We start from the raw sequence: 25770 nt of genomic DNA, 5'->3' as shown, positions 1-25770 counted from the left end.
GTGAGAGTGAGAAAGAGAGAGAAAGGATAGGGAAGAGGGTGTAAATCTGACTGTATTGCAAGACCTCACTTATGTGACAGCATGTAGACATGATGGCTTTGCTGCCGTTCAGGTACCAGACAACATTGCTGTCTGTCTCTCTCTCTCACACACACACACAGAGTGAGGAGTCTCCCATTGTACTTCGTCTCTTGCTGTCTCTTTCTGTGGAGGTGGTATTTCTTTGATCACAGCAGCGACAGTGATTAAAAGGAATGATGCCTGTTGTGAAGGCAGCTGTGTTTAAAAGGGGACCAGGTAGCATCTTTCTCTCTGTCTCCCACATCCACTGCCACCCCTTCCTCTTAATTTCTCTCTTCCTTTTTTTTTTTTTGCTCTCACTGGCTCTATCCTGTATTGGTGGCGATGGATGCAGCCCAACCATTTCCAGCGTAATGTACATGAACATGTTGATGTGGATGTGTGTGTGTGTTCCTGCATGCTAAGCGGCGTGCCAGATCAGGTAGTTTTGAACAGGACAGCAAAACCTGTCTCCTTCTTCCCCTTCATCTCTCTTTAACAAGTTCATTTATTCATGAGGGTGAACGAACAGACACAACACACACACACACACACACACACACACACACACACACACATACACACCTTGGTTGGGTGGCAGGAGGATAGACTGTTGGCAGATGAAAGAGAGAGTTCCTGAGCTGTTGTTAAATAGTCTGTCAGCATGACACACACACACACACACACACACACACACACACACACACACACACACACACACACACACACACACACACAAGCTACCACATACACTTGAATTGAAAGTTTGTGGGGGAAAAATGAGCTGCTTTGTTTTCAGACTTATAGATTTTAATTATTAAAAATTTAAAAGGGAGAAAATAATAAACATTAATTATTCAAAAACGGCATGTTAATTGGTTCTTGAATATTCAAAAGAAAACAAGGCCATGAATATTCAGATGTATAAAGAGAGGATTAGAGAGCGCAAATGAAGAAAAACATGCTCTTCTAATGAGAGGAAAGGAAAGGAATGGGAAGGAAAGGAGAGAGGAAAGGAGAGGAGAGGAGGTGCAAAGAGAAGCAAAGGAAGAGATGGAATCTGTGTGTGAAGAGGAGTGGAGGGTGAGGAGAGGAGGCGGGGGAGAAAATGAGTGAAAATGAATAAGGAGGGGAGGTGGCACTGTAGAGGACAGAACATGAGACAAGGGAAAAGCGATGGTGAGAAGAGAAAAGCAAAAAGAAAACAGGAGAGAGTTGGGGGGGGGGTCTTTTGTGTTTTCACCATGATGGATGACAGTGTTGACTAAATGAGCTAAATTAGAAGCTTTTTCCTGCAACTCGGTTGAAATATTATTAACACACAGCAACTTTAGTGAAACATATGATTCAGCTGCACATAATGACCTTGGCTATTGATATGGGAATAGAGGGAGTGGAGGGGTTTTTGTAAAGGGAGAGTGGGGGGTGCGTCACATGGTCTGTTGCAATGCAGGTCTCTCTTATATTCTGTCATTAAAACATTAACCCCTCAAATGCCTTAATATACACCCTCTCCTACACACACACACACACACACACACACACACACACACACACACACACACACACACACACACACACACACACACTTACTTAATAGCTTTAATTAGCTGGGCATGTGTCCACTCTTGTAATTAGCTAATAACAGCTACATGGATGTGGTTAATTAGAGGTAGGAGGTGCTTGTGAATTAAAAAAGCCAACGACACCATCACTGCAGAATATCACTGCTAAAAACCTCCGGTAGCTCATAAGGGCAAAACATGTAGCGCAAATAAAGCATAAACATTAAGGGGAAACATGCTCCGATGCAACAAATACAAACAGGAAAAACACACACAAAAAGAATTGCTAACTAGAAAATGCTTCTAGAGGCTAGAAGGAGTGATGGGCGCGATTTGCATAAATAACATTATACAGATACTTTTACATTTCACACATTTCTGAAAACCTCAGAAGAAATTTCCAAACGGATATTATTTGGACAAACTGACCACATATTTGAAATCTAGATGATAACTTTCTCAGCTGAAAAAATTTTAAATAACAGTTTTCTGGTTACATACAGGAAGCAGAAGCGTGGGTCACGTTGCACCGTAAAAACCACAGCTATCGGAAATACATAAACAAAACGACATTTTTTAAAATCAGAAGTGAGGTGTATCAGCAATAGTGTATATTGTTTGAAGTCTGCGTTGTTGCTTTATCGGAAGTAATGTGGATTTTGTCACGTGTTCACTGTCTAATCATCCCTTTCTCCTCTCTTTTATGCCTCCTCCTGTTCTCCTGGTGCTGCTCTGATATCTACAAAGGTAAGAGAAGTGTTCTGTTTTGTTTTACAATTAATGTCTTTAAAGGAACAGTACATCATTTTTGCTTAATCTCTCATTACACATGAAAAAGGGACAGATTATCTGAAGAGCTTGTCATCTTCTCTTCTCTTCTCTTCTCTTCTCCTCATCCTCCTCTCTCCTCCTCTCTCCTCCTCTCTCTCCACTTAATTGGTGCCCCATCAACCCGTTAATCAAATTACTTCTGAACCAAAATTGACAGTTTTCATTAATTATAAAGGATTATTCTAATTGCAATTCAAATTTATTCATTTACAACAGACGGCGCTCAGTAATATTTCAGTGAATTAGCATATTAAATGGAGTGGTTCGTACATTAGTTATGGTAATGTATGCATATTTCCTTATTTGGAACGGGTGAGCCATATGCGTGCCACGCGGGCAGCTCGTGCGTCTGTGTGGATTTGAGTGTGTGCGTGCGCGCACAGGTGAGGAACCTCTACAGTGTTTAATTTGTTTGACAAACGTAGCGGGAGTTAAATCCTCCAGCCTGCCCCGTACATCTCCCTCACCTTCTCCTCTCCTTTTCCCTCTCTCTGTTTCTCCCTCCCGCCTCCTGCCTCCTCTCACCTTGTTTCCTCCTCTTCTCCCGTCACTGCTCATCTCTTCCCGTTAAGGTCACAAATTGACCTTTAGGTTGTTATCCTCCAAAAATAAAACTTTAAGAGCAATAAATAGAAAAGCAATTGTGGTTTATATCATGCAGTTATTGGGAATGACATCATCACTCCCCTGTACAGTTGAGTCCTTGATGTCCGGTGCACGCCTCTCTTTCGTCCCCTGCCCCTCTGTCTAAAAAGACACCAGGGGCAAAGACATGAGAGGGGCTGAGGCGATCTGTGGCAGTTGATGTTAAGTGGGTCAGCCTGAGCGAACAGTCAGCGTCCAGATCAGATGAGACCATAAGAGCTAGTGAGTTTTTTCCTAAATATTTCATCCCACCAAGATGTCGTGACTAAATAAAACATCATCCCTTTAAATAGACAAGGTAACAGGATGGGGATACACACATATTCCCCTAGTAATGCACACATACACATAAATGGATGCAGCTGCAGAGCACTGAAACACGGGATGCGACATCTTTAACCTACAACACGTCTTATACAGTGTGTTTTGTTTTATATAGATTAAACACATTTCTATATATACACACACTTGTACAGTATATACCGTGATTACTGGCCAGGAAGTCCTCACCCCTAAGTGACATGCTAGGTCATTTGTCATTGCTTTCCAAACTGACCCACATGACCTTTACAAGAGTTATTCATGTGTGTGTTTACCGATCTGCCGGCTCTGTGGTTGAGTATTAGTTTAGCCAGCTACAGCTTCTTAGCTAAGGTTATGAGAAGACTGCGGTCGAGGTTAGAAAAACCAACGGTAACTGCTGGTAAGAGACGGGATGTGAACAGCGGTCTCCAGTAGACAAACCATCAGAGGTTTAGTGGCGCTACGACAGCTTCATGCAGACATGGGATTTGCTTCTGAGTTACAAAAGTCATCTTTGTGAGACCACAAGAGGTGTTTATCGGGAAAATGGAAACAGAGGTTGTGTAGGTTTGTGCAGGTTTGTGCAGTGCTGAGGACACACACAAGCGAGGGAGTGGCATCAGAAAGGATGAAGAAGTCAGATATGACATGGAGAGGAGCAAGAACCTGGAGAAACACACACAGACATACACACACACACACACACACACACACACACACACACACACACACACACACACACACCGCATCCTCCAGTGGAAAGGAGCCTTATAAATGCTTTTCTTAATCAGCATCATTATGACGGAGATGTTCCCTTGGCAGCCAGTGAGTGAGCGTGAGTGAGTGAGAGATGCAGGCAATCTCACAGGCAGTGAACCTGTGTGCTTGTGTGTGTGTGTGTGTGTGTGTGTGTGTGTGTGTGTGTGTGTGTGTGTGTGTGTGTGTGTGTGTGTTTGAGTGAGTGACTGATGGAGAAAGAAAGAGACAGGAGGAGAGAGGAGGAAGAGGTTCCTGTCAATATCACTTCCTTCATCACTGCCTTCCTCTCCTCTCTTCCTTTTCTTACCCCCCTACACCCCATGAATTATTTGTAAGACCAATGACAAAGGAACACACACACACACACACACACACACACAGACACACACACACACACACACAGAAAGCCCTACTAGTTTACTTTATCTGCCTGCAGCCCACTGCAGGTCACTGGTGCTGTTGTCTTGTTACCATGTAATCACCAAGACTGTGTGAGCGTGTATGTATGTGTGAGAATAGTTGTGTGCTTGTGTTTGGTTGTAGCGATAAACTGTGTGTGTGTGTGTGTGTGTGTGACCAACAGAGAGAAGTAAAAAGGATAAAAAGGCTGAGCTTTAGATCGATTTGAGGTAAGCTGTGTGTGTGTGTGTGTGTGTGTGTGTGTGTGTGTGTGTGTGTGTGTGTGTGTGTGTGTGTGTGTGTGTGTGTGTGTGTGTGTGTGTGCGTGCATGTTTGGCCTAGAGCTAGCTATCCTTTAGCTGCTCACCCTTCACTCACTTTCCCCGCCTTGCCTCTCCCCTCTCTCCTCGGTCTCCTCTCCTTCCACCTCTTCTCTCCTTTTTTCTCCTCTTCTCCTCCTCTTCCCCTCCCAAATCAATCTCTCTCATCTATAATTCAACAGTTTGCCTTCAGCCTTTAAAATATACACCACAGTAACCTCCTCCACTCCCTCCTTCCCTCCCTCCCTCCCTCCAAGTCTGTCTGGCCCTCACCTCTTTACTGTGCCTCCTGTGAGAAAGAGCTCACATCATGTTGCAATTTAATCTTATCATGTCGTCTTATCACCCCAACAGTACAGAGGCATCACAGCACCAACGTCCAGGTTAATTTCTTATTAAGGGTCACTACATCTGTTGTGACTCCTGTCCGGCAGCGTTACCGTTGCTGAAGTATTTAACAAAGTTCACAACGATAAAGGCAAATAATCATTTTGCAGATTTTCCAGACAGCACAAATTGCTTGTTTGTGTTGCGGGGCACATTAAGTTTGATGTAGTTACTCATGATATGTGAAATGTGTGTAACACATACAAAGTTTTTGGCTAATTCATTAATCTGTATCTCATTAGGTCTTTGACAATTAAACACAATCAGAGCCAGAAACAGACTGCACATGCACAAGACAAAGATTTATTGTGACTTAATACAGTCCAGGTTTTAAAGGATAATTCCTATCTATTATAATTTGGATTTTATTTTCAGTTATTCCTATCCGTGATGATAAGATTGAACTCACCAAGGTAACTGATCTAAGAAAATAGCACCAGATCAGATAGATCTGTGTCTTGTGCACATAGTTTTTCTGCACGATGGTGTTAAGGACATTTTGAATACACTTGATTTTGATTTTACCTCCAAATAAAGTGGACTAGATCTAAGTCTGTTGTCCGATCCAAGGACACAGGTTTGGTTTTATCGTTGTATGGACATTTTTCATCAGACATTCAAAACAATCAGTTGTGCACTTGCTCTCTATCTTTCTTTTTCTCATTCACATGCACATGTGTGTGTGACTCATGACAGAGCCACAGCAATGCTCAAGCAAATCTTAAAAAGGACATCAGAGCTCACCTGGGAGGCAGCAGCTCACCTGTCTGCTACGCTCAGGCTGCTGCTGACAGGATTTTCAGAATAAATCGACACCTGACAATAACAAACAGACACTGAATAGTAAATATTTGTTGAGTGTCTGAGCGATGATCACAAATGAACTAACAACACATAACCCCTGAAAAGTTGAAACTATAAACACTGACTTCTTCAGATTCATCACTGACCCCACTGCTACCACTGCCGGGCTACAGCTGGTCAACAATGCGTGATACCGTTTGAATTTGAGGGTCGCCACATCTTAACCTCCATATCCCACTGTTTGACTCTTTATCATAACAGCTAATGTTTTGCAGAAAACACCAACCTGGCAACATATATATCACTGGGAACGCTGCGGAGCTAAACTGATAAGATTGTTTGAGATCAGTAAAAACATTGATTGAGGCAATCGGGGACTGTCCATACACAAATGTCATGGTCTGATCACCTCCCTCCGCTGTAACAGGTTGTGATCGTTCTTTACAGTGAAAGGGAATCAAACAAACTTGCGGATGAAGTTTCTCTACAAAGCAGCTTCTGTCCTATTTCCAGTACATGTACATTAGTATATTGGCATTTACTTTGCAAATGCAGCATTAACTCATCAAAACATAACTTTGTATGTGAATTTACTGAGGATCCTTAACTGACACAGTTGCTGCTCGTGGCCCTGCAGCTAATGATTGTGTGTCGCTCTGAGCAACGTTGTGCTGCCTTGTCACAAACTGATGACATCGGTGTCACAGTTACATGTAACAATAATGTAATGACACCTGTACAGGTCCGTCCCTGTGCTGAACAAGGAGACAGGACAAGTTATTAATACTCACTTTGTCTTAACCCTGGAAGACAGCAGCACGAGCCCCCCCCCCCCCCCCGCTCTGGCCTGCTCCGTCATTTAAATATGCAGAGATGACAACAATGACAGCATTAATAGTAATGATAGCAATATGAAGCTAAGCCCTCATCATCATCATCATTAGCATATCTCCAGGGATGCGAGCTGTGATTGACAGCTAGCTGGGTGTGTTTTGGGCTGCAGCTCAGCTATCAATTACCTCTGTGCATATCAACCATCATTATGTAAAATAACTCCGCTTCGCTCAGCTCTGCTCAGTTCTCTTAAGTCTTGTTCCCTCACATAACTCTCTTTCTCTCTCCCATGAATTTCCTCCCTCCCTCCATCCCGTCCTCCCTCCTCCACCATCTCTTTTTTTCTTTCTTTTGCACTTCATTTCGCTCCCGACCACTACACCCCCCCCACCCCCACCCCCACCCCCCTTTTACTCGCACTTTCTGCTCTGTGTCTGGGCTTCTTATTCTCACCACTCCTCTTCCCTGCTCTCACGCTCCTGTTACTTTGAGCATTGCTCATCCACAGCTCTTCATGTGCATGTGGAGGATGTCGTCTCAGGTGCTTCTTTTTTTTTTTTTTTGCAAATGGCAGCATGTTGTCAAAAAAAGGTACACATCCTCGTTCGTTCATTTCATTATGGACTTTGTTACATATCTTAATTGTAAAATGTTGTGTCCTTGCATCACACTACAGTGGCTGCAAGGTTGGTGCTTGTAGAGCCAAAATGTTAGTTGACTGACAGAAAATAATTGGCCACAACTGATTGTTTGTTTTAATAAATTTTCAAGCATTTGAGAGAAAATGTGTTATGTTTTGATTTGCACTGTTCAGACAAAATAAGCAATTTGAAGATGTTACCTTGGGTTCTGAGGGATGGTTGTCACTCTTCTGGCATTTTATCGACCAAACAATTCATCTTTTCACAGAGAAAGTAATCAGCAGTGATGAAAATGATGCGTAGTTGCAGCCCTATGTTGATAAGCTCATAGATATTCATTTACAAGACCTATTCCTTTACATTTATACAATCTTGGGTAATGTCTCATGACTGTTTGGAGCAGTTATAAAGATTAGAGCTTTCACTTTGGCTGTATCAGTATAGTTTCCAGGTTATGCAAGACTTGGTAAAAGTCACACATTATTGAACCAAGACTAAAGTGGGTTTCCATTTATCCTTCCAAGTAAAATGAATTCATCCTCCTCCTCAGATTCCGCCTCATCTCAGTGCTTCCTTCTGTTATTTAAATCTCTCTGGTCTTTAAATCTTATCAGCATACAAACTAGAAAATACCAGACTCTTGGTCTTTAACTATTAACTTTGCTACACAGACTATGAAGAGACTGACTTCTGCATCTTGTTATAGTTAATCAAATAAATTTGCATTGCGGCTGGACTGTAGGGATTCTCCCCGCGCCCCATATCAGCAAACCTCTGCTGAGGTGCTCTCCAACAGGACACTACAGGGCAAAGTAAAAACAAGCATTTCCCCCCACAGGAAGCAATAGATTATCACATTATTATTATTGTGATAATGGCCGAAGAGAGGGCGTAGTAGTATTTCATATCCTTGTTTTTCCTGCTGTTCGACTACTCCGATAGCAGGCACGGGGCCCAGCGATGCTATCTGATGTCACCACATTAAACAATAACAAGCACTCAGTGTAAACAGGAAACCGGAAGTTGATGTCTGACAGATCAACAGACTGAGAGGGGAGCTCGTACTATTAGCTAGATTAGCCATTTGAATTGACAGATGAGAAGGAAAACCATGTTAAACTGAAACGCTGGTCACTAATACTGTGATTATGGCAACAGTATTAACATGTAGCTCTTGTCTTACAATGTTTAAAATTATATTCAAGTACGCTCTGAATCATATTTACATGTTGTTTGCAAACAGTTTCTCTCCTCGTGTTGAATGGGGTTTTTTTTTTGTGAGAGGTGCCACCGGGAACTGATCAGTTACAGGCAGATAGGTACACAGGCCTTAGCACGTTGTTTCACACACATGCACATAGAGGAAGATCGTGAAAACAATCAGTCTGTCAGAAAGCTCTGCCAAGAAACTTGGCAGGCAGGTGAAATAAGACATCTAAGGAAAGCAGGGAGACAGAGAAGAGACAGAGGAGGCAGGAGCTGCAAAAGCACTGATCTGTTGTTCAGTTTGTCTGCACTAACTGACTCGCTGCAATTTCTCCACCTGTCAGCAACAACTCACCAGAATGCTGTGTGTGTGTGTGTGTGTGTGTGTGTGTGTGTGTGTGTGTGTGTGTGTGTGTGTGTGTGTTTTGGAGAGATTTTTTTTTTGTTTTTTTCTCTTCCAAGGAAGCATCGTTATTCTTGGCTCAGTAGAATGGCGAGTCTTTAGGGAATAAAACGGACACAGACATTCAGTCTTAGACATCCCCATACACACACACACACACACACACACACACACACACACACAAAGCTGGAATTCCCCCGGATGTCACCCTTGCCCTGTTGGCATTGTAACTGTTTAAATGAAAGGAGAGTGGCTGAAACAAACTCCCACAATCCTCTTTCTTCATTCTCTCTCCATCCATTTGTTTCTCCTTCACACACTCTCTGTTCCCCTCTCGTCTTCCCCACCGTGTTTCTCTCTCTCTCTCTCTCTCTCTCTCTCTCTCTCTCTCTCTCTCTCCACATCCCAACGCCCTCTCCATCCCATCACTCTGTCACTTCCTGTCTCTCTCTTCAGGTCTGTGTTAGTCCAATATATTAAATATTAATGTCAGTTGTGCTCTGAGCCATAATTGCCATCTCAGCCCCTGAATAATGGATGTCACTGTGCTGTTCGCCACTGCATCATGGCTAACGGGCTAAAAAAACAGCATGCAGCTGTGGTTGGCAACATTACTATGGCTAACAGAATGAATAACACTAGCATCCTGGTGTGGTTGATTACATTATCATGGTTAACAGGCTAAGAAAAAAAACCAACAGAATCCAGCTGTGCTACTGAGCCAGCGTCTCAGACCTTTTCTTTTATTTCTGTAGTTAGCAAGTGTGCAGAGGCAAAACATATTAGAGACTATTTGGCCCATACAAACCTAGAGTCCTTGTTGCAGTGTTGCATTGGATTGTTGTGTTGGTCATGAGCAGCAGGTCTGCCGGACCTGCAGTTAGTGTTTGCCTTTTTATTATTCGTAGCCACCATCTTTCCCAAACCTTAACCAAGTGTTTTTCTTACATCACCCTAACCATACATTTAGCCACCCATAACAAGCTCTCCCTAAACATGGTAGATGCCAGATATAGATATTGTAGAAAGCGGGAATTATACATACATTGGCATTGGATGTAAAAAAAAAAAACAGAAAAAAAGAAGTAATTTATCATAATCCAGGGTTTGCTAAATTATCCAGTATTGACAGTCTTGGCATGAGAAAAGGTTCATAGACACCATGTGTAATGATAAGCATATGGAGTCTGGTAGCCAAGTGATTAAAATACACACCATGCAAGCGCTATGTTCCTGGTTCAACGCAGCATCTTTCGTTTTTTTTTTTTTTTCTACCATTCTAACACTTCCCTGTGCAGATTGTGTGTGTATGTGTGTGTGTGTGTGTGTGTGTGTGTGTGTGTGTGTGTGTGTGTGTGTGTGTGTGTTGTGTGTGTGTGTGTGTGTGTGTGTGTGTGTGTGTGTGTGTGTGTGTGTGTGTGTGTGTGTGTGTGTGTGTGTGTGTGTGTGTGTGTGCGTGTGTGTGCGTGTGTGTGTGCATGCGTTGCAGCATGCAGGACTGGTGTTGGGTCAGCTCTCTGAGTGTGATACTCACAATATAGCAAAGGTCAACATCGCTGTTATCACTTGAACATGATCCGGCCTCGGAGAGAGGGGGAGACTGCTCCCCTCCCTCACAGTCATTCAGACTCTTATAATTGCCCGATTTAATTGGAGGCCTCTTAACGACCAGTGACTGGACCGGCCAATCAATTCACACAAGGTGTGTGTGTGTGTGTGTGTGTGTGTGTGTGTGTGTGTGTAGCTGCGGGGCCTTTTTGTAGCAGAGTTGATTAGGCCAGATGGGGTCAAGTGAAGGGGGAAGAGGAACGCACACATACCGCATTAAAATGTAGAAGATGTTCTGCTGGCAATCAATGAGAGAAAACGCTCTCACAGGAAACAGACGGAAGGAGTCAAGCTATAGACGGAAATATGAAAAATAATGAGTGATATCATCAGATCACCAAAGACATCAGATCACGCTTGGCTGAAATTATTTGGTTTGTGAAGACACTGAGAGGGGGAAATTAATGGCTGCATCAGATGAGGCTGCGATGATGATTTCAGTGATGATCTAAGTCAGCGCTTAACTTCATCAGTGGTGCAGCATTAAAGACGAGAGTCTTTCTCGTTCACCTTTGGATGTGCTAAAAAACAGTTACCCCATATTTACACCCGGCGGGCATTAAAATGCATTGTAATACGTATTCAGGAACGCTTTGATGAATGGGTTTGTGTGTTGTCAGTACCTTCTGTTCATAAAGTACAAGATACAAGTTTCCCCAGACTCTAAAGGGGTAGAGATAACAGTTGGTGGCAATGGTGAGCTGTAAAAGGCAGCGACGTGCCAGTAAAGGATAAGTAGAGGAAGCTCACAAGGTGATGTGGACAATGCAGGTATCAAAGCATTCAAAATAAAAGTTTTGAAAATGTTTTATCTGGTAGGAATGTGTTTGGTTTTTGTTTTTTTTGTCAGATATGTGTGTGATGATGGTAGGGATTCGCTGATCCAAATTTTTTCTCTCTCAAGACCGATTTGTGATGCTTCAGCTCAGGATACCTGCAGAAAAACAAGTGCCGATCCGATACTAGAGCTTTGTTTTTCTTTTTTTTCATTTGTATACCACACTGTGTGGAACTCATTGCGATACTTTTCATGTAAAGCAACATGAGGGCAGGAAATGCTGTGGCCTGCTGTGAATGAATGAATGCTGATTGCAGAAACTCTTTACACCTGATTTGGCACAGATACCCATGTAGTGGATCCGTTCAGTGCCTCCCCAGTTGATTGTAAAGAAACAGCCTTATTTACAGAAATAAATCTGCAGGGTATAAGTACGCTTTTGAGGTGCTGCACTCTTTTCATTTTGTGCTTCTTCATACTTTTCATCCAATGCATTTAAAAAGAAATTTAATTTTACTGACTGTGCTGCAACAGTGTATAAAGAAGTATGACTTAGAGCTGCACATGGACCACCAACAACATTCAAATGCCGCTTACATGTTCTTACATGAATAATTTAATTCTCCTAAAGCAATTTATCAGATCGAGTACTTTGACTTTTTCTACTTTATTATGTTTTTTTTTTTTTTTTTTTTTTTTTTTAAATGAAGACAGATTTTAAATGCATAAACTTTTACATTTGCGAAGAGGTTGTGAACATTTTTCCCACCGCTGCTTTTAGTCTCTTCATATTTCAGGCAGATGAGCAGGGGAGTGTGTGAGCCTCCCAGCCGCCCCTGCTACACAGACATGTACAGGGGAGGGTCAGCTGAGGTGGTTGTGTTAACGCTATGCTAGTGTTGTGAAAAGGACTAGACAGTGGGAGGTCAGCAGGGGTCACCGTGGCTGTCCTCCGCTGTGATAGGCTGTCACCCAGGGGTGAGGGGTCAAGATAATTAGGCATGCAGGATCCCAGTGCCGGTGTTCTAACGAAGCCTGAGCTCGTTAGCGCAGAGTTTTACACTCAGACCTGCCACTGGGCTTTGCTGCACCGTCACACACGCACCCACATACACTCGCATGTACATGTTTGCACCCACACACACACACACACACACACATACACACACATACACACACATAAACGCACACCTCTGCTTTGTTCTGGTGGTCCAGTACAAGAGCTGTCATCTACTGAACAGAGGAGCACCAGGCTCAGCCACGAGGGAACGAAGGTGATGCCGACTTGAGAGAAGTTCAAATTATTTAAGTACACAATTGCATTATACTAAGATGAATACAGAGTGTGGACACAGTCTGATCAAACCCACTATAAAACAATGTGGAACTAATCATTGTTGCTGCAACCGAGAGATTCAACTTCATCCTTGTGCAGTCACATTTTATTACCTTGCAGTGAGGTTGCGTTACGTTGTTGCTTTTATTGAGCTGGAACACACACAGATGTAACAAACGCGTGAACATGTGTGTGTCCGTGTTTTTGTGTTTGTTGGTTTTGCCAGGCCGGCCAGCTGGCTCACACCAAAACACAACCTGGATGTGTTTGTCTGCTGTTGATGGCCATCTGTGTGTTTGATTTATTCTGTGATACAGATTCATGACATATGGTCCCGTTTAAAATACCCAATGTCAACATTGTTCCCCTTTTCTTTTTTTTCTTTTTTTTTAATGATATGACACCAGGCTTAGCTTGCTGAAAGTTGTTACCCTGTCAGGGATTAAGTTGATGTTGAACAAAAACGCACAAAAGTAAAAAATTGAAGGTCAAACATGAGATTTTCTCAAACTTGAGTTTGGCTCACAGTCATATATTTTCACCAGTTTTGCTGGAGTGTACTGTTTTATTCAGCTTCTTGTATGTTCATCCAGCACCTTTATGTGGCTTTTCAAAGCAGTTGGCGTGGATTTAAGAACAAAAAGAAAAACAAGGAAATTCCATGAGGAAATTCATTTTGAAGTTTGAAAAGTATGAAATATTAATTTTTGTATCTGTATTTGGGGATGTGTCTGTACTATATGTTGGAAACTGGGCTTGAATTCACACATCCTGAAGGGGGAGTGGGGAGGGAGTCTTCACTCTGGTCTAATGTCAAACTGTTAACCTCAAATATTGCCTTTCCTTTCTGTTTCTATAGATTCTTCCTCAAGTTTTTCCTCAAGTGCAACCAGAACTGTTTAAAGAACGCAGGAAACCCGCGAGACATGAGGAGGTTCCAGGTAGAAACCACTACTTCTTCTTTACTTTTGTTGCTTTATTCTTCTTTTTCTTTGTGTTTGTATGTCTCCCTCTCTCCCTCATTTTCTATCTCTACGTCTAGCTCGTCCCTCTCTCTCTTTCCCTTGTCCCCTGGCTTTTGTGCACATATCTTGATGGTTACTGTAACACATGAACACAGGAATGTGTGTGTATGTGTAAGTAAATAAGCTATCAGCGCCTTCACAGGAAACATGAGATCCTGACCCTGACTAGTCAGAACATAAATATGCACACAATGCAGGGAGACAGAGAGGAGGATGTTAGAGGAAAGAAAGAAAGAAATAAAGAGAAAGAAAGAAAGAAAGAAAGAAAGAAAGAGAAAGAAAGAAAGAAAGAAAGACTGGAGGTTGTGGGGTTGTGAATAAGATTTACAGCAGTGCAGTCTTTATTATTTCCTTATCTTCATGGCCAGAATACAATCAGGAAGACACCACTTGAGTCTGAGTAGAGATACTGGACGCCCAAGAGATACTGATAGATTTATTACTACGGCACGTGTGTGTGTGAGAGTATGTGTGTGATATGTATATGTGTGTATTTCTGCTGGTGTGCACTTGTGTGTGTGTGTGTGTGTGCGTGTGTGTGTGTGTGAGACAGGACAGAGAGACAGAGTCATACAGTAGCGAATGTGTGACAGTATCTGTGCCTCTAATTGTGCAGCTCTATTGTAGTGGAACCAGAGAAGACAGCTCTGTTTCCCTGGGAGATAATTAAGGGCCGGACCCATCAGGAACTATTGAACAGAGGAGGATAGACACCACACACACACACACACACACACACACACACACACACACACACACACACACACTACAGTCATAGTGACTCAGTGTGTGTTGCGGGTGATGGTAATAGCAGTGATAACGGGTTACATTTAAAGAGCTTTTCACAGTTTCACGCTCTTAACTCTCCTTGTGATGATCTCTAGACCCCCAACTTTGTAATTCCTCATTTTTGCTTTTCTTTTTTTCTTCCCCTTTGCTCTCTCTCTGCGTTCCCTTTGCTCCTCTCCCCCTTTTCCCTCTCTTACCCATTTCTTCCTCCTCTTTTATGTGCTCACTTTCTTCTCCCTCCACCCATTGCTCTGTCTGCCCCCCTCATCCTGTCCCATCCCCTGCTTCTCTCCAGGTGGTGGTATCAACTACGGTGAGCGTGGAGGGACATGTCCTGTCGGTGTCCGACAACATGTTCGTCCACAACAACTCCAAACATGGCCGACGGGCCCGCAGGCTCGACCCCGTGGAAGGAACGCCGTCTTACCTAGAACACGGTAACACGGGTGTGTGTGTGTGTGTGTGTGTGTGTGTGTGTGTGTGTGTGTGTGTGTGTGTGTGTGTGAGAGAGAGAGAGAGAGAGAGAGAGAGAGAGAGAGAGAGAGAGAGAGAGAGAGAGAGAGAGAGAGAGAGAGAGAGAGAGAGAGAGAGAGTGTAAGCAGCATGGCCACCAGATGGTTGATGGTTTAATCCTATCAGGTGATTCCTGCCCCTCCATCTGGCTAATCCAACCCACTACACACACACACACACACACACACACACACACAAACACACACACACACACACTCACTCACTCACACACACACAATACATGGTGTGGTACTCTGTGTCTGTGTGTGTGTGTGTGTGTGTGTGTGTGTTGCTTGGTCTAATATAATTATGCTTCTTTTTCATAAATAAACCCAGACTAAAGGGTGTTGTTGTATTTCAGCTGAATACTGATTATCTCACACACACACACACACACACACACACACACACACACATGGTGTTGGTTTCTGACAGACAGGCTTTTATTGTAGTGATATTGGATTGGATCATATGAGCTTATACTCACAATACTCAGGTTTGAAGTGACATAAAGCTGGCTGTATCCAGTCTGTCTACGATACATACACTACCTTTGGCGTGTGTGTTTTTATCCATGTCAAATCATTGTTTAAAAAGAGAGCGGCAGTAATCTCATATCAGTCTGTCTTGTAAAAGCGGCTTTTGGGATAAACAGACAATAAACAAACAGAAGAGGTAAAGAACACGATGCCTGAACACCATATTGTGTTTGAAATTGTTTAAAAAGAACATGGTACTGCAGAACATGGACATTTTTTCTTCATCTTCACAGACTGAGTTTTGTTTAACTAACCTTTAAATTAATTAAGTCAATCTTTTTCTGAAGCGGCTCATCTTTGTCTGATAAGGCCCGTGAAGATTTATCTTTTTGAGCATGTTGATTCTTGACATTTGGGAAAAGTGTACTGTAAATAGAACTAAGCTCACATACAAGGTTTCAGAGCTTTCACTCGCATCTCAATGGGAATGGTCAATAGTGCTACAGTGGGACTGATGTTTCAATTTGGTTACTTTGATATTTTCCACTTGGGCATTCAGAAAAAAAAATCTAATTTCACCTGAGTAAAAGCCCTGAAAAACTGAATAAATGTTTTGAAATCGAAAAGAAAAGAAGCCCCAAATTTTAATTTAAAACCTCAGCACCAGCTTTGTTTATTCTCTCATTGTATTCAGCAGAATAATTTACAAGAGGAAACTTTTGCTACTCAAGGACAAGTTGAAAAGGACTCAGTCTTCTTTGAATTGTTAGTGTATTCAGCGTGTAAGTGTGGTGTGTTTATCAGGACCACAGCCAAAAGCCGAGGGTGTAGCATAGAAAAATATGAGGTGCAGATGCAGCAGGGATGAAGGGACTTGCCGCCAGATTTCCCTCCGTGATCGGGTTTTAGCAGAAACAAATGTTTCAAATGAGAGTCATATGAATGTTGATGCTCAACAACTGTTGAGTTCAAATGCATCTCAGATGCTAACAGTCTGTTTCCCCCTCTCTCTTGGTCCCTGTCATCCTCCCCTCCACTCACTCCAGGAGCAGCTCCCTGCATTAAAGCCATCAGCCCAAGCGAGGGATGGACTACGGGGGGCGCTACAGTCATCATCATAGGAGACAACTTCTTCGACGGTCTCCAAGTCATTTTCGGTACCATGCTGGTTTGGAGCGAAGTGAGTTCGCCAGCATCCTGTCTCCATGTTGTTTCAGCCCCTCAACTGTGTGTTTTTGCCCTCAGACCGTTGGAAGTAATTCAATATGAAAACATACTTTTCCTCATGGTCAGGCTCTTAACTGTGTGTGATCGTGTGTGTGTGTGTGTTGGTATGTGTGTGTGTGTGTGTGTGTGTGTGTGTGTGTTGATGTTTGTCTAAATGAGGTTTGCCTCTCTAATGAGTCCCCACCAACAAGTAACTGCCGCCCCTCTCCACCTTCCTCACCCACACTCCCTCTGTCTCTTTCTCTCTGGAATACTGATCAAATCAGCAGATTCTGATAGCCATCGGCTTAATGCTCACAAAAACACACACTGACACACACACACACATACACACATACACACACACACACACACACACACATACACACACACACACACACAAATACAGAGCTCACTATCGTACTTTTCCCCAGCGCCACTCCTCCACAGAATGTTTATTTGTCTTCTGACTCCACTCACCGTGTGCGCCGAGCGACCATGGCTCACTTCCAACAACAACACGAAGAGTGTGTGTGCACATGCTGGCATACATGGATGGGTGTGTGTGTGTGTGTGTGTGTGTGTGTGTGTGTTAAGAGCTGAGGGGTTTGTTTACAGTGTTGAGAGCCACACTTACACACACTAACATGTGTACAGAGTCTCAGTTCAGTTCAGTTCAAACTGACTCAGCTCTCTTGGCGTTCCTCAAACTGGCTTCTAATGGATTTTGGCCAACCAAATGTTTCATTTTCACTCAACCTGATTATTGATTCTGAGGCGAGAAAACACAGTTTGAAAAATTTCAGTGGAGAGTGATTGCTTATGTTTGCCAAGTTCTATTTGTCTGCATCTCTCCCTCCTACCTACCGATTTTTCACAAACCCGGGCCAAATGGTGAAAAGTATTTTTGAAAAACATCCATAAAAATATGATGGTAAATGGTCAGTGTTTGTCACGTACAGCTCAATACAATAATTCGTTTTCCATCTGGTGTCAACACAACTGTCGGGAAATCAGACTTGAATTATAGCAGCTAGTTGATTTTTGTTTTTGTGGCATGCCAAACATTTGTTCCACTGCACATGAGAGGACGAGACACTGTTCAAGTTCAAAACCAGAATAAAGCATCAATCACAACAGCTATTTACAGGGTTTCAGTTGATATACATGTATGTCCATGTACAAGATTTCAGATATATTCTACATTGGATACAAGAATTTCCCCTTTTAGCTAAAATGAGACAAAAACTAACTGTGTTTGCTGCAAACATCAAATTCAGATGCAGGATGTGATGCGAAACTGCATCAAATCCAAATGTAAATACATTTAGAGATGTTTGTCACCACGTTAACAAGTGCAAATGCAATAATCTCCAACCCAACAAACTGAAATAAACTTTTAGAGTGGAGCTCCAGCGAGAACGCTTTTGCAAAGCATCCTCAAAGAATAACACGCTGTATCGGTCAAAGGTGGCTCAAGACTCAAGATGTCTATTGGCAATGAAACTCACCAGCTGGACTGTCCGGACACAGAATATTATTCCTGCGTTAGTTTTTGTTGTTGATGTGTTTTTGTGTATTGACTCTCCTCGTCCTTCATTCTCTAGTTGATCACGCCGCATGCCATCCGGGTGCAGACGCCTCCCAGACACATTCCTGGGGTCGTCGAGGTCACCCTGTCCTACAAGTCGAAACAGTTCTGCAAAGGCACACCAGGAAGGTTCATATACACAGGTAGGTCCACTGTACACACACATACACTCAGACAGTACAAGCACGCATGTACATGTTCTTGATTGGAGAACATGGTTGTGTTTTCCTCGAGGGTAGGTTGAATTTTTCATTGTTGGTTTTTGGAAATGTGTGTTTGCGCGTACGTGCGTGCGTACGTGCGTGCATGTGTGTGTGTGAATAGCGTCTATGAGTTGCAGTTCACTCTCAGGCCAGACAGTGTTGAACTAATGACTGTAGATTAGTCAACATTAACGAGCCACACTCGTTAGAATGTTGCCATAATCAGAGGCTCGTTAAAACCAGCTACAATTAAACAGTCTGCTCTTTATAGCCCTCCATACTGAAGCTATTAGTGAAATCATCCAGAACACCCAGTTTACTAACACACACACATTAAACACACACACACACACACACACACACACACACACACAGTGTTGGAAAAGTGTGTGTGATTTCTGACCGGACTGTTGACTGTGAATGAGTATTTTCCTGCTAAATTCAGCAGAAGAGAGAAAAGACAAGAAAGCATCTGTGTGTGTGTGTGCATGTGCGCGCGCATGTGTATGTGTGTATGTGTGTGTGTGTGTGTGCATGCATGCATGCATGCGTGTGTGTGTATGTGTGTTTGTTCATTTTGTTCGCACATACATGTGGAAATGGATCGAGATGATGTGATGTCTGGTATTGATCCGCTCAACATGGCTCCATCACACCATAACGATGACGTCATTCACAGAGAGAGGGACAGACAAATAAAACAGCTGCTGTGTAAATTCTTCCAGACATTTAATGACCTTGGTAATTAACCAAAGATAAAGATGAAGATTTAAACCTGATCAATGACGATGAAAAAAAAAACTTACCATGAGTAAATTGTCAGTTTTACTGTTGGTGTCAAGTTCATGAAAGTTTTAATATTTCGTCTTCAAAAGAAAGTGATGAGTTTTGTTTAGAATAAATGCAATTTTGATTTATGTAGAACCTGCAGCAACAGGTTACATGCATAGAGAAATACGAATAACATGAAAATATGAGAAAAAGCAACAACAGAAAAGGAAGAAGAGGTTGAGGATTTTAGACTAGACACAAGAATAGCTACATCTATAGGAACTGCAAGAAAATGATGCTCGCAGTCGCAGTATTGGTTGATTGCCAGGTGGTTTTTGGAAATTGCAGTGAAAGAACACAACAGTTAGCACAAGAATTGAGAGCAACAATTATGACTGCAATAAAACAGGCCCAGAACATTGTTTTTGTTTTAAATGTTTTGACGAAGTTTGGAAGACTAAGACGTCAAATGATTTTTTTGGGGGGTTTCTATTTTTGTATTGGAGGTATGATAAGTGTCTGGAACAAGCTTCTCCGCCTGCGTGCCTCCTTCAATGTTCTTCACTCAAAACATCTTCGGTCTGACCCTGAGGCAAGCCGGCTGGTAATTGGTCCGTCTGGCGTCTAACTGCTTCTCCTATTGGGCGGAGGTGACCCCCCGTGACCTCACGATTGGCTGATCGCTTCAACATGTGACCCAGGAAACGCGATCCGTTACCGCGGTTACCTGACCTCGCCTCAAGGTCGACTTCTTTCTGGAAGTCACCGGTGAAAGGTCACCGGCGATGAAAGCTGATTGGCTGTTGTGGTTTTTCGATGCTTTAGCTGCGGTTGCCTCCGGGTGTAAGAGCCAAGCAATTAAACACACACACACACACACACACACACACACGTAAACACACACACAAAGCTGCACATGCATGGAGTCATGTCTTACACGACTTACCATGCACACTTTCAAACAGGGGCAGGAGTTGAAAGTAATTGTAAATCAGAGAGATATGAAGGAAAGATGGTGAGTAGTCTGGTAAACAGATGGCCTATCACATACATACACACACACACACACACACACACACACACACACACACATATACACATATACACACCGTGCCGTATGGCTGCTTCATCTGCCTAGTGGGAAAAATTAAGATTCTCTGCATCACACTCTATATAAACACACATCGGTACAAAGTGACAATCAATAAATGGTCTCACACACAAACACGTTGCACACACACACACACATGACCACACACACACACACACACACACACACACACACACATGGCCACACACACATATGCAGAGCTAAGATCCATGACGCTGCTGAGGAGAGGAAACTTTTAGGGAAAGCTGAAAAAGCAACAAGCGATTTAACTTTGCAGACAAAATAAGAGAGAATAAAAAGAAATTAGAATATAGACGGAGAGAGAGACAGAGACAGGAAAAAAAAAGAGAAAGAAAGAGAGACACATATAAAAAGAGAGACAGAGAGAAAGGTGGACTTTTAAAACCAGATTGTAAAGTATTGATCCACTCCTAAGTGGATCACACATATACTGATACACGCATGCAGATACACACATGTACATACACACTTATACAAACACACAGGGAGCCCACTGAGAGAAGAGGAGCTGGGGAGAAAGAGATCTCATCTCATAAGGGGAAGAATGAAGCAATAATTCAGTGGTATTGAACTGCTGGCTGGCCAGAGAATCGATCTCACCACACCTCCTCTCCTCTTCTCCTCCTCCCCCTCTCCTTCTTCTTCTTCTTCTTCTTCTTCTTCTCCTTTTACATCAGCACTCTTCGTCCTTTCACCCACACAGTTTCACTTGTTTTTTTCTCCCTTTCCCCCCCGTCCTCTCTTTTGTTTAAACATTGCCAAATGATAACAAGAAAAACACCACCCTTGGATAATAAATCCTAGACATGCAGCTTCAACACAGACAATATTTTTCTCTGTTTCACGGTGCCTCCTCCACTTCCCCCCTCCTTTTTTTTTTTTTCTGTGTCCCCCCTCTCCTGGCGTTTTTATTGTGAAACAGGAGTGGAGCTTCTGTCCTCATGAAACTTCTATGAGTATTGATCGGCAGGCAGCTCTGGACTCGGAGAGGAAGAGCGAGGCTGGAGGAGAAGTGATGGAAGAATGGATGGATGGATGGATGGATGGATGGATGAAAGTGGCAGAAGGTGTAGTTAAGAAAGAGGGGGAAGGAGGCTGAGCAGAACAGAGGGAGGCGTGAGGAGGGAGGGGGTGGGGGTGCGGTAACGGAGAGCAGGAGGGATTCACACTGAGATGCTTTCATGGGCAGCAGGGTGGCAGAATGAATCGAGATGAAACGAGTTCAGGCCTCAGTGTCACCAAATCATCTGCTGAAGTGTCCCTGTTTGTTGTTTTCAAACATTTGAGAGTGCAGCCGGGATACATGAAAATATATCTATGGTCTTTTAAAGCTTTGTAAGGATTTACAGAAAATGCTGGAAAATAATAAATAATAAGATTATTCTGTGTATTTGATTGAGACTCCATACCACATGTTGAGGTGCTCTTTATGTGTCTCAACTTGGAAAACAAGTTATCTCCTTCGAAATTTGTGACTGGAAAGGGTTTTCTGTAAAGTGTGATGTCCTGGAGACTTAGTGGTTTAGGACACATACCATGTGACCCCTGAAATGACAGCATCGGTCATACAGTCAAACCTTTGTGTACGTGTTCTTGACAAAGACCTCCTCTGGCCTTGTGGGTAATAACCATTGTATCTGAGAAGCAGAAGCAAAAGCAGAAGTAACATGTCTCCTACTAATAGTCAGTGTTGGTTTTATTTTCACCACGACCACCATGGTTGCACGCTTTGTGATTTAAGCATTTGTATCCACACTTGCAGCGCAGCCCTAGAGATGGCAAAGTCAGCCAGTCGGTTGGCTGGTCTATAACCACTTAAACCCAAATATATTAGTAACTCTATGATGGATTGCCCTGTGATTCGGTGCAGACATCCATGGTTCCAAGATCCTGTGTCTTACTTACTTTGGTGAGTCCCTAACTTTTCCTTCTGGCACCACCAGCAGGTTGACATTTGGTACTACTGGGAGGATTGCCATGAAATTTGCCACAGACATTCATGTCCCCCACAGGACTCACAATCACTTTGGCCTAACTTAACTCTTCATTATCTGACAACAGAAACAGAAAAACACATAAATGATCAGCTTTACTGGATGTGTTAAAATACTGTATATGTGAGAGTAGGAGAGAAGCAAACAGATAAAGGGCTGCCACGGGGCAGAACACAAATATGACGTGATCTCGTCATGAATAAACTATTTAGTGTATCTAGCAACATTTAGCGACTTTCCAAGGAAGTTTTAGTTACTTTCTATTGACAGTAGTTGGCAACACTGAGCATGTACACTGTAGCCCATAGTACCGCTTGCATGGTTGTCATCTGTTAGTCTTTTTACTATATACGTAGCATGACATATAGACGGTTAAATGCACCACATTACTTTAACCGTAGTCTTACTCTTCAGCACCATGGACAGCTGATGTTAAGAAGCTGTGTGTAAAAATTAAAGAGCATCTGTAGAAACAGCCTTAACTTGAAACAAGACCCTGCTCTCCCTGTTCTGTGGTTTAGGTTGGATGACTTGTTGTTGAGGTGGTTGTTGCCTCCTTTGGGAGTTTTCCAGCAGACGTCCAACAACCGGAGGCTCATGAGCACTGGCTCATTCGGCCTGGTTCATCTTCCAAGGGGCCAAGCGTCCCAACATTTACAACTATCTAAGAGTGTGGCCTAGTATGTAAACTAAAGAAAGTCCGTGTACTTATAAACCACTTACATATAATCATATGCTGTATCAATCATCATCACATGCTGTGCTGGAGGGGACGTTTCTTTATGTGATATTGAACATTTTCCGCCAATCCTTTTATGATCTACACAGTTTCCTATGATGATGATTGATACAGCATGTGATTATATGTATCAAGTGGTTTATAAGTATGCAGGATTTCTTTAGTTTACACACTAGGCCCCACTCTTAAATGGGTGTATATGTTGGAAGATGAACCAGGCCGAGTGGGCCAGTGCTCATGAGCCTCCGGTTGTTGGTCTCCTGCTGAGAAACTCCCAAAGGAGGAAACAACTACTTGATACCTATAATCATACGCTATATCAATCATCATCATATACTGAGCTGGAGAGGATGTTTCTTTATGAAATACTGAACATTTTCCACCCATTCTTTTATGATCCACACAGTTCACTGCACAAGGACAATTCCTTTTCAACTGTGTTACTGTTTTCAGTTTCCCGTCTGAGCGCACATCTCAAAAACCTGTGTGCGAGTCTGGAGACAAGTGTGTTTGTTGTTTGCGGGAGTCAGTGTAACCAGTGTTTCTATGATGATTGAACCTCGGCTGGTGTTACCGATGCCTTTTCACAACTAATGTGCAATCAATTGTGTGTCTTTTTTCTGCGCAGATACTATTTCTGTTTCATCGCAGAAAGAAACCACTAAAGAATTAATTTGAGAAACCTGACCTATTGGCTTCAAAGTACACACACACACACACACACATACAGACACGCACTCTTTATATTAGCCTAAACACACAATCATCCACACACCTTTCAACAATTTAAGAAAACACATTTGTTCTATTAATAAAGGGTCGGTTGGAGACACTTTAGGCCTGAGGTATCGAAACCACTCCAAGTCATTCTGTTGAATGCATGTCTCTGTGTGTGTGTGTGTGTGTGTGTGTGTGTGTGTGTGTGTGTGTGTGTGTGTGTGTGTGTGTGTGTGTGTGCGTGTCAGTGCACGTGTGTGCGTGTACGTGTGTGTGTACGTGTGCGTGTGCGTGTGTGTGTGTGTGTGTTAACAGAGTTGGCATCGGTTGAATGTCTCCAGAGATGTAAAGAGAGTGTGGATCTGACACTGGCAGTTAATTCTGACAGTTGATATCCCATCGACTGTTAGGCAGCTGTTTTTGTGCAGTTTTGTTTTTCTCAACCATAACTGAGTTTTTTTTTTTTTTTTTTTTTTTGGATGGTTCAACACATGCTTCCCTCACCTCTCCTCTCCTGTCACCTGATCTTTATTCTTTTACTCTTTCTCTCTCTCAATCAATCCACTGCTTCTCTTCTCCTTGACCTCACCTCCTTGCACGCCAGCCATACTGATGTAATTATCACATGTGAATCATAAAATCATAATTTATCCAGAGTTTTAAAAAGTTTAAAAAGGTTTCTTTGGAGCAGGGGGTAGTTTTGTTCATGACAGTTTAACATCTGGTATTTTTACAGCGCACAATTTATGAAGTTATGTTGCTAACAAATTGAGAGGTTTAGGGCAAAACAGAAACCAGAAAATTGGGTGCGATGTGATAATAAAACAGACATACTTATAAAAAAAAAAACACACATGTGCAAAAAGAAAGTAAAAAAAAAAACAACACATAAGACGTTCAGCTGCAAGTAATTTATCAGTGCTGGATGTGGAAAGTACCAAATATCACTCCAGCTGCACAATTGGACATCAGACACACACATGCACACACACCCTCTGCACCCCACACCTACAATCCCGTCTTCTAGCACAGCCTGTCTTCCTCTTTCTTTCTGTCTTTATCTTTCTACTTCTCTTATTCCTCCCTCCACCTGTCTCTCACACACACACACATTCAATAACTTTAGGTTCAACAATGGGGTGAAGACACATGTTCAGGGCCATATAAATAAACACACATGCACACACGCATGCACATCATACTTGAAGCCATCGTCCTGACTGACGGAGCTTTCAGAGCTACAGTTGATTGACATGTTGATTGGATAAAGAGTGTAGAAGAAGAGAATTGCAACATTAAAGTGAACTCTAAGCGTTTTTTAAAACCTTTTCGATTATACCTGTAGTGTTATTATCATACAGATGCTTTTGACACCATTAGTTACTCCACCAGGTCTCTCCATCTCTGAACACGTTGGTGTGGCATTAAACCGCCTGTCTGTGCTCTGTCACAGGGCTGCTACCACTGATCCCAACAGAAAAACAACAGTTCATCATTTCACCCATATTATTTCCTCTTTTACCTTCAGTGGTAATTAGTAGCGCTGTACCCAAATCAGAATCTCTGAGTTAGTCAGTTAGTGATGTTTTTCTTAAATAACCCTTTACCCCAACAATGAAAACTGTGTTACTCACTGCTGCTGCTCAGGTGCAGTCCAGAGCATGCAGCTCTCTCAGTGTCAATCACACTGGACAGCAGAGGAGGAGGCTGTACCAGCTTCTGGTTCCAAAGA

The 25770-nt window shown here is 42.7% G+C and overlaps 1 protein-coding gene across 2 annotated transcripts in view; it reads left to right on the top strand.

Annotated features, from left to right (window-relative positions):
- Positions 1-25770, top strand: part of LOC130182163 (transcription factor COE1-A-like) — an 86865-nt gene that overhangs the window by 43635 nt on the left and 17460 nt on the right. For both annotated transcript variants that reach the window (XM_056396827.1, XM_056396826.1), the window contains exons 7-10: positions 13739-13820; positions 14989-15130; positions 16732-16865; positions 18499-18625. In XM_056396827.1, coding sequence (XP_056252802.1) covers positions 13739-13820; positions 14989-15130; positions 16732-16865; positions 18499-18625 — 485 coding nt within the window. The remainder of the gene's footprint in view (positions 1-13738; positions 13821-14988; positions 15131-16731; positions 16866-18498; positions 18626-25770) is intronic.

The sequence above is a fragment of the Seriola aureovittata genome, chromosome 15 (assembly GCF_021018895.1).
Source record: "Seriola aureovittata isolate HTS-2021-v1 ecotype China chromosome 15, ASM2101889v1, whole genome shotgun sequence".
Lineage (NCBI taxonomy): Eukaryota > Metazoa > Chordata > Actinopteri > Carangiformes > Carangidae > Seriola > Seriola aureovittata.
This window is presented reverse-complemented; position numbering and strand designations above follow the sequence as displayed.